The 10,545-nt window shown below is 40.9% G+C and overlaps 1 protein-coding gene across 1 annotated transcript; it reads left to right on the plus strand.

Moving 5' to 3' along the window:
* The first annotated feature begins 7,850 nt into the window (after nucleotides 1–7,850).
* On the plus strand, nucleotides 7,851–8,903 carry LOC100758340 (formyl peptide receptor 2). Its single transcript, XM_035449098.1, has one exon. The coding sequence runs from the start codon at nucleotides 7,851–7,853 to the stop codon at nucleotides 8,901–8,903; it is 1,053 nt and encodes a 350-aa protein (XP_035304989.1).
* Nucleotides 8,904–10,545: the final 1,642 nt, after the last annotated feature.

The following is a 10,545-nucleotide window of genomic DNA, read 5'->3' on the forward strand; positions in this document are numbered from 1 at the left end:
GGACATGGAGAGAGATAGAGACAGAAGCAGAGCCACAGTGTCACATACAGAAAGGATGTGACCAGGAGATTGTTTTTGAAATTTCCCTTACTATGGTAGTGTTTATGCCCTCTCTCTTTACATCTGAATTAGGAAAGAACTGAATTGTTGGGCAACCCAGTTAGTGTCCACAGGGGACCGGAGAATTTCTTGGTGTGGAAAGAAACTTACACATGTGCTGTTGGAACTCTTGTCATAAGCAGAGAGGCAAAATTGTGTTTGGTTATCATCTAAGTCTTTATGTGTGTATGTGGCTGCACCCATAGATGCAAGAGGAGATGTCTAGTCTCCCTGGATCTGGAGTTATATGCAGTTTTATTTGGGCACTGAGAAATGAAGTTTGGTCCTCTGGGAGAGCAGCAAGTGCTCTTAGCCACTGAGACATCTATCCAGCTGCTCTACAGATCCTTGGTGGGAGAACATTTACACTTCTATGTTTCTAAGAACTCCACTTTGGGTAGAGAAGGCTTAGTAGTTAGAGCCCTGGCTGCTCTTCCAGAGGACCCAGGTTCAATTCCCAGCATGAACTTGGTGGCAAACAACTGCCTCTTACTCCAGTTCCAAGGAATTCAATGCTTTCTTTGGCCTCTGTGGACACCAGACTTCTGTGCAGCGGGTGCACAGACATACAGGCAAAACCTCCACACACATAAAATAGAATAAAAGTAAATGACTCCAATATCATCACATTTGCATAGCTGCTGAAAATCTTAAGAAACCTTGGATTTTTGCAACCATATTAGTTCCAGATTTCTTCTTCCTCTTTGCATTTTCTTAAGTCTCTGATGAGAGCCAAGTGCTTCACTTACACCACAGGAACCCAGGACTTAGCCATAGAAAGGAGATCTTAGCTGGTGGTAAGTTGCATTCCAACACCTGAAAACTTAATTTTTGAATGCCTGTTATATATGATGGACACTTTCTAAAATCCTATGTGGAGATCTGCCGTGTCACGCTTACTTTCACTAGATGACTTCTGAGTTCTTGAATTAGAATATGCTGAGGACAGAAACCAGTCAGAGGTATGGGGAAAGGGCCCAGTCTGCAAGTGAGTGTCTTGCAAGCATGCAGACCTGAACCAAACCCACTTTTAAAAGTCAAGTGGAGGCCATCTGATCCTTAGGCTGTGATACATCTAGCCATTGAGTTATAAAGGCAACCAAGAATACGCTGGGTATATCTTTTGTCATCTTAAAGCTCAAGAAAAACATTACTTAGGGAGGAAAAAGGGTCTCATTGGTACTGTGCCATGGGAGATATCAGACTAAGAACTGAGAATGGTTCACTGGGTTTGACTCCCTGGAGTCCATATCCTTGATGGGGCAATTTAGTGCAGTACCAAGGACCCGAGTCAGTATGCAGTGGGTTAATGAGAAGCAGTGAGGTTCTAAGGTTGAATCAGAGCTTATCCCTGTTCTTTCTCCTTCTCTCCTCCATTCTCAACAGAATATAATGTCTCCCCTATGTACCCAGGTGCTGTGCTGATGAGCCCTGCACCTCACTGGGGATCCCACACAGGCACTCTATCACTGAGTGACATTGCCAAATCCCTCACTTCTGGAACATTCTAGGCAGATGCTCTACAACTGAGATATATCACCGGCACTGTATTTACTTTTTCAATTTTTTAAAAAAAAAATGTATATGGGTATTTTTCACAAATGTGTGTGTCTGTGTGCCATGTGCCTTCCTGGTGCATGAGAAGGTCAGAAAAGACCATTGGACCCCCTGGAGTTGAAGTTTCAGATGGTTATAAGCCTATATGACAGTGTTGGAAACTGAACTAAGATCTACTGAAAGAAAGGCAATGCTCTTAACTTCTAAGTAATCTCTCCAGCTCTCTTCCTTTTACTTTTTATTGTGAGCCACGATCCCAGTAATTTACTGAACTGGAACTTGTCCTGTAGCTGAGGCATTTCTTGAATAGGCAATTCTTATCTCATCCTTCAAAAACAGTTGGGCTTACTGGTGTGAAAGGTAAGGATTGGCTGGGAATGGTTTATTCTTAAAGGGAAATGACATGACAGTATTCACATGTCAATGAGAGTGGTCTGCTGGAAAGTATATCCCGGTGTTTTGTCTTGGTTTGGGAGAACAGAGAAGGAAAAACTCAGGAGTCTAATATCTGGGAGGGTGAGAGACAGATCCAGAGACAATGTGTGTAGAGAGGCCATTTGAAATGAATGACAACCCTTTCCCCTTAGGAAAGGAGAGATGGCTGATGGTACAGTAAAAATTCCCCAATCAATTGGTACCATTTTTTAAAAAAGAGCATATCCTGGGAATAGCAGAGGAAATAATATAGTTTGAGGAGCAATCAAAGGGACAGAATAATCAATTTAGTGTGTGTGTGTTGGGGGGGTTCTGTTTGTTTGTATTCATGTATGTGCGTAAGCTCATGTATGTGGAGGCTAGTGGTCAGCGTTAGACATCTAACTCAATCTCCATGGTTTTTATTTTTATGGGGAAAAGTCTCTCCTTGAGGTTGTAACTTACTAATGATGGCCAGGAAGCTCTGCAGATCCTCCTGTCTCCACCCTCGCCCACAGCTGGAGTCAAAGATGTATTCTACCATACCAGGTTTTTATGTGGATGCTGGAGATCTGAACTCAGGTTCTCACTGCATGGCAAATACTTTAGAGTGAGCCATTGGCCCAGCTCTGAATACTCACTTTGTACACAAGAAATGAGCATGATAAAAAAGTAGAGAGAATTAGCAAAAAAGTGCCGTTTCTGCAAAGTCACTTCCGGTTCAGAGCCATGGTTTCATCTATTACAGAATGGTGATACGTGTCCTAAGAAACAGATGTTATAATGAAATGATTGGCTATGTTAGGGATCATCCTAACCAGCACGTGTTTTCTTCTGTAGCTCACAGCTCCTCCACCTTGCAGAAACAGTGTGATGGAACCACCCTTTAGCACCTTTGTCTTTCCGCTAGTCCTTCTTGCTGTGTTAAGTTTTTTTTTAAAGCAAGGATTTAAAGGTTATGGAGGGCATATGGAGTGGTTTGTAGGATTCTTGGAAAGGTGGGAAAAAACTGAATACAGTGAGGAACATAGGGTGGGACAGGGTTAAGAGCTGGGTTGAGCTCTAACGATGGGCTGACTTCTTTCTAGCTAGGAGCTTAAACAAGGAATGTTACTCTCCTGAATCTTAACTCATTTAATTTTCCAGTGGTTATTCTTATTATAAATTATGTTATTCAATACTCACAAAATCTCACAATATACATAACGCTTTACATTACTAACTTCTATAATCTGCGAGAGCTAGCATGAATTAAGTAAATTCTTAATGAACTTGTTAAAGTGAGGACAATATCCATTGAACTAGTTACTGTTGTCACAACCATGCTCTTCTCTATGTAGCTCTTGAACTCAATATATAGTCAAGGATAACCTTGAACTCTTGATCCTCAGGCTTATACCTCTATGTTGCTGGGATTAAAGATGTATACAACCATACTCGGTTTTGTGCAGTGCTGGAGATCAATCCCAGAATCAAGTACTTGCTAGTCAGGTGCTTTCCTCAGCCAGAGAAACGTGTTCTTCTCTGAATACTAGCTTCTACAATGTATAGGCCACAGATGAGCCCTAAGACACCGTACAGAACATGGTTAAGATAGGGTTAACATTTATTAAAGACTTACTTGGTCCAACCTGGAAAGTTTCTGTGTTTATTCTCATTTTAGCCTTACTTGAAAAATCATTCTCCACTATAATGCCATTGCAGATCAGCAGATGATGAAGGGAGGGTCTCCAGGGCCAAGACAACCTAATTGCCTAGGAAGAACAAGGTTGGCCTGGTGTATGTTAATAGATTGAGACAAAATAGAGGGAAAACAAAATAGAGGGATAAGGCTCAAAGAAATGACATTGACAGCATTAGAGATATAATCAGGAAATAGATTAGTCAGAGCTGAGTATATGGCTTGGTGGGTAAAGTGCTCACAATAAGAGGATCTGAGCTCAGATCCCAAGTACCTACAGAAAAAACAAACAAAAAAATCAAACAGGCACTACAAAACCTACTGATAGCCACAGTTCTAGGTAGTTAAAGATAACAGGAAATCTGAAGTTAACTAGCTACCAAACCATCCAGTCAGTAAGCCTCAGGTTTAATAAGAGACCATGTCTCAGAAAATAAGGTGGAGGATCGATTGACAGAGACAATGGACATTGACCTGTGGTATCCACATGTATAAAAACAGGCCCATGGATTTATACAGGTACACCAATGTAGATAACACACACACACACACACAATAAAATAAAGAAAGAAAATTTGGAGAGCCGAGGACTATTTTACTGTATGAATGGTTTTCCACTGCAGGTGGTTTTGTCTGCTAGAGGATGTTTTACATCTATAGATCCTTTTGGTTATCATAGCTGCATGAGAGTTGCTCCTGGAGTCTAGTAGATGAGGTCAAGGAGCTGCTACACATCCTGTGATATACAGGATTCCGCTACAATTAAGTAGCAGCAGATATCAACAGTGCCAGTTGAGAAATCTTGAATCCTATTACACAATGTCCTGCATAGGGCCTTGGTGAAAGTGACAGGCAACAAAAAGAAAACAAGGAAGTGTAATAGGAAACCAAGGAGGGAAATCACCATCGCATCAAATGTGAGGATAGTCAGCTATTGGGGCAGGTCCTGTTAAATGAAGCATAGTAGTGAGGCAAATTTGGGAGTTCTAGGATTAGTTACATCAGGTTTTTAATGCTTCTGGCTGTTAACAAAGATAAAGACAAAACAACAGCCCTACCAAAGTCCGTTGAGTATGGCTTTGGCCTGATAAAAGAGGAATGTAGCTGTATCTTACGATTATTATGAGAGTTAAAGGAGAGAAACTTCTGGGCATGTGTTGTGTTAGTTTCCTGAGGGAACAAGACACACTTGTCTACTCATCTCAGAGAACCCATGGCAGACCAAAGCAATGATTACATCAGAGTGCAAGTTGGTGTGTCAACAATTTTTATCGGTTTTACTAACAGGAGTATGGGTAAGAGTTACAGGAGCAGAGATAACACAGATGCAGTTCTATCATCCAAAAGCCCACCCCCAACAAGGGTGGAGATTCAGGAGAGCTGTATCTGTGAAACATTCTGCATGATTTACAGACAACTTGGTAGGTCAGGGAGTCTCTTCTAGGTAGCAATACTGGTCAGAGTCTCCTCTCCCAGCTGATATTTATAAAATATAAAATATAAAATTTATAAAACCTTGGAGAGAAGCAATTCTAAATTTTGTTAGTTTCAACTCTCCAAGACATGTGAAGTTTCTTTACTTTCTGAAACCCAGGAAGCTCCTTTTTGCCTCCTGAAGGGAATGTTTGAATTTGAAGGAAATTTCTGCACAGAAATTACACAGAGCTATTAGAGTACACATCTGTAATTTCAGCACTCTAAAAGTTGAAGCAAAAGGGTTAGGCATATAAGGTCAGTTTGGCTACATAGCAAGATCCTACCTCAACCAACCATATATCCAAATAACCAACCAACCAACCAAAGCAGTGCTCAGTATTACTGTTTCTTTTTAAAGATAGATCGGTAAGCCTAAAACTTTTATGGTTGTGCAAAATTACCCTATATTTTGTGTGAATGCATTTTAAGGCAGGATTCATAAATAATTGAGATGTTTCTTTCTACATTGTTATTTTCTTATATTTCTAAGGATTAAACCTAAGTTTTCTTGCATACTACAAAAGTGCTCTACCACTGAGCTACAGCAGGATTCTAGTTAGGTAGATGCTCTACCATTAAGCAATGTTCCCATCACCTCATAGTAGGTTATAGACAAGCACTCTATTACTGATACGATGTCCTCAGGCCTATAAATATGTTTCAACAGATAACCTGTATGCAGATTTTGTAGCCCACACACCACAGCATAAGACAATATTCCAAGTTTCCTGAACCTGGGTGGGGGTGCACACAGAGACTTCTTGGTTGAACTGGCTACAGACATGATCTGACCAGAAGTCAGGTAACACAGTAAAAGTAATTCTTGTTCTGACGAAACTAGAGAAGCAATCACAAAGGCTTGCTGAGGACTTGCTCCCATTGTGTTATCATCTAGACCTGTGTCCTCTGTGCATGGCTCCAACAATTCCTTATGAAGCAGTGAAGATTCAAGATATTCTCTAGACTGATCAGGATTTAGACTCAAAAGTAGACTGAGGGATAACTTCCATGAACAAAACTGTGGCTGCTCAGCAGAGAGCAGCCCACATTTAGCGGTATCTGTCACATTTGGCATTGCAAAGGAAGAACTCAGAGGTCAGACCCAGCTAGATTAAAATCTGTCATCACTTTTTGTATAGACTTTAGGTATCATATTTTCTCTTAACATGATTCTCGTCTTACAAAAATAGAAATAATGAACCTTTTAGAATTCTTATATAGATCATTCTAAATTCCATAATAATCACATAGTGCATAGTCTTTAAGAAGTACACAAACTCCACCAAAATTCATTAAGTCTCACCCAGTTTTCCACATAACAGTAAAGTATGCAGTCATACATACTCTGTGTATATGAAAGACTGAGAGACTTCATAACAAGAGTGAGTAATGGAATCTTGAAGTAGAATAATTACCAAACAATGGTAGCAACTATTCAATCTCCTTTTCAATTATGGGCTAAAGCTAATACCTTAGATGAACAGAAATAATGGTCAAACACTAGGTCAAGGATTCTCACAGTGAAGAGAAACAGATATTTGAAAACTGTATTAACCTGGGGTTGAAAGAAGATAATGAGTTTGGAAGGCGAAGATCTTGGCACCATTTGCCAAGCCATGGTAGAATCACTTTTGAACTTGAGATCATGGAAGTAAGACTTTAGATATGAAGAAAACTGTTGCTGTCATGGCAGCTGTGTCCAGAATGCCCCTTTGTGTCTAAACAGTCTTTGTGCTGCATTTCAGGACTTTTTACAATATAAGAAACCAAGATACCAAGAAGTATCACCAGTTTCTGTACTTAACATTACACTGGTATGAATGTGACCTCAGCTTTGCGATGATATTCTCTGGACTGTGTTGTCACTTCCCATCTTTATAAAGTTTCAAAATTCTTATGGTAATCAGTACTCAGAAATGGCATCTGGTCTACCACAAGTTTGAACAATAAAGGGTCACCTTATTTCCCTTTGTATATAACTCATCTCATGAATCTCTCAGGGGAAAAAAGTCTTTGAAATCCACACTGCAGAGACTAATGAGCCGCTGCTGCTCATTCTTTGCTTCAGCCCATTCTGATATCTATAATCTATCTGTCTGCTGTCTGTTTCTGCCTTTCTGCCTTTCTGCCTCTCTCTCTCTCTCTCTCTCTCTCTCTCTCTCTCTCTCTCTCTCTCTCCCTCTCTCTGGAGTGTACAGACCTTCACTTTGTTAAACAAACTTTTGACATCTCTCAGCTGAATTATTTCTTTTGTGAACAGGAGAACTGAGGAAAAGCCTTCACCAAGGAATTGTTGACTACTTCTACTGCTTTACTCCGAGTGTTAAACTCCATCACCCATTTTTCCTATCTGTTCATCCTCAGTTCAATATCACGGCTGGAAGATGGGGGCATATTATTCTTTCTGTAATCAGTCTGAAAAGCATAAAGAGTTTTAGGAATGTGGAAAATGTGGAGAACTATGCTCTCTCAGAAAGACATCTGTAGAAAGCTAGTTTTATAGTATTACTGGTACAATGGATCTCCTGTGGTGCCAGGTGGTATGGATTCTGAATTTGTGTAATGTAAGATGGAGCCACATCTAAGAAATGGCTGTTGTTGAAATTTTTCAGGTGCAGAGAAAATGGAAGCCAACTACTCCATCCCTTTGAATGGAACAGAAATGGTGGTCTATGATTCTATCACCTCCAAAGTTTTGTGGATCCTCTCAATGGTGGTCATCTCCATCACTTTTTTCATCGGGGTGCTGGGTAATGGGCTTGTGATCTGGGTAGCTGGATTCCGGATGACTCACACTGTCACAACGATCTGTTATCTGAACCTGGCTTTGGCTGACTTCTCTTTCACGGCTACTCTACCATTCCTCGTCACCTCGATGGCCATGAAAGAAAAATGGCCTTTTGGCTGGTTCATGTGTAAATTAGTTCACATTGTGGTGGACATAAACCTATTTGGAAGTGTCTTCCTGATCGCGCTCATTGCCTTGGACCGCTGTATTTGTGTCCTTCATCCAGTCTGGGCTCAGAACCACCGCACTGTGAGCCTGGCTAGGAAGGTGGTAATTGGACCCTGGATTCTTGCTCTCATCCTCACATTGCCCATTTTCCTCTTCTTGACTACAGTTAGAGTTCCAGGAGGGGATGTGTACTGCACATTCAACTTTGCGTCCTGGGGTGACACAGATATGGAACGTTTGAACGCAGCTATCACTATGCTAACAGCTAGGGGGATCATTAGGTTCGTTATTGGATTCAGCATGCCCATGTCCATCGTTGCCATCTGCTATGGACTCATTGCTGCCAAGCTCCACAGAAGAGCCCTTGTCAATTCCAGCCGTCCCTTACGCGTACTTACTGCAGTTGTGGCTTCCTTCTTTATCTGTTGGTTTCCCTTTCAACTGGTGGCTCTTTTAGGCACAGTCTGGCTCAAAGAGACTCTTAGTGGTGGGTATAAAATTCTTGACATATTGGTTCACCCAACAAGCTCATTGGCCTTCTTCAACAGTTGCCTCAACCCAATGCTTTATGTTTTTGTGGGACAGGACTTTAGAAAAAGACTGATTCATTCCCTGCCTTCCAGTCTGGAGAGAGCCCTGAGTGAGGACACTGCCCAGACCAGTGGTACAGGGACCAAATCAGCTTCATCTCTGGCAGACATTGAGATAAAGGCAATCTGAGGAGAGGACTGGGAGAATGCTTTTATTTTCCCCTCCCACACCAGTTCCATTTCACTTTTATTTTGCCTTATATTGTGCTCTAGAGCATTGTTAATCTGGAAAGATACTTTTGTGTCCCCTGAATTGGAGAAAAGAAATAAAAATCAAAGCTAATATTGCTGTCCTTTCGGGGATTTTTCAACTAAGATTATAGCCTAGAGTAAGACTGAACTGGCAAAACATTACAAGAGAGAAAAATAGTAATGCATGTTTGCAAGGATTAGATAGGATAGTGGATGTTAAAATCAAAATTATTCTATTTTAGGGCTTGGAGAAATGGCTTAGTGGCTAAGAGAAATTTCTTCTCGAGCAGAGGATCTGGGTTTACTTCCAAGTGCCCATATCATTTAATTTACAACTACTAGTAATGATGTCTCTAGGGATTTCAATGGCACTGGTCTCTGAAAGCATTTATACTCATATGCACATACCGTTACACACACACACACACACACACACACACACACACACACACACACACAATCAAAAAATAAAATAAATCCTTAAAATTATTTTATCATTAACTGGTAAGACTTTTCTGGTCTTTGCGTCACATGCCTATAACATCCCCATTTGGGAGACTGAGGCAGGAGAGAATAAATAGTTCAAGACCAGTCCCCAAAACAATATTGTGTGTTTTGCAGGGAAACAGATGCAACTGGAGAAAAGCATTAAATGAATTAAGTTAGGCATAGAAAGATAGGTATTATATGTCATCTCTCATTTTTGGTTCCTAGATTTTTATATAGAAAAATACAAATTGTGTGTGTGTGTGTGTGTGTGTGTGTGTGTGTGTGTGTGTTTAAGAAACTCTGTCTAGGGAGACAAAGGAGACACTAGTGGGGATAGGTGAGAAAGGGACAGTGGTGGGTTTGAAGGGAAATATAGGAAACAAACTGTACAAAGCTTAAATTCTAATACAAATGAAATGATAACACAGACAAGAAAAAGAAAGGAAGAAAGAATAGGTGCTGGAAAGCTATTCACACATGTGTCCAAGTCTTTGATTCATCTAGATATCAGTTAGAAGATTGCCACTACTGACGGTCCTCCTGGGCAAGCAAGTGCAGTCTTGGAGGATTTAGTTGCTCCCCTTTGCATAAAATAATCCCAGTTCAATTTGTTGGCAGTTTGCACCCTGCATAGAGGAGCAGCATAGGGAATATAATATTCATCTAGTCATCCCCGAACACCTGGCAACTCTCTACGTGACCTGGAGAACGTGCTAGATATACAAAGGCTGGAGAAGACTAGAAGACGCACTCTATATATAGTGGTGGGGAAGCCCTCAGCCCTGCAGGGTGAGGCTTTTTAGGTTAGGTGGGCTGGGGAAGAGTGATTGCACTCCTGCGAGGAACTCATCACCTATGATCTGTGAGGAAGCTCAATACACTCATTGGTTCTCCAAAGTTATATTTGACAAAGCGACGCCATGGGACCTTTGGAGAAGGGTAGAGCTGAAGAGATTTTTGGGAACTTAAGAGAAGAGATGGAAATTGCTTATGCTTTCCGCTGAGAAGGAATTTCACAACAGAGGCTGAGAGGTCGTTAACTCCTAAGAAGTAATGTATGTCAGGATAGCTGGACTGCTGTAGTAAAGAAC

This window comes from Cricetulus griseus, chromosome 9 (assembly GCF_003668045.3).
Source record: "Cricetulus griseus strain 17A/GY chromosome 9, alternate assembly CriGri-PICRH-1.0, whole genome shotgun sequence".
NCBI lineage: Eukaryota > Metazoa > Chordata > Mammalia > Rodentia > Cricetidae > Cricetulus > Cricetulus griseus.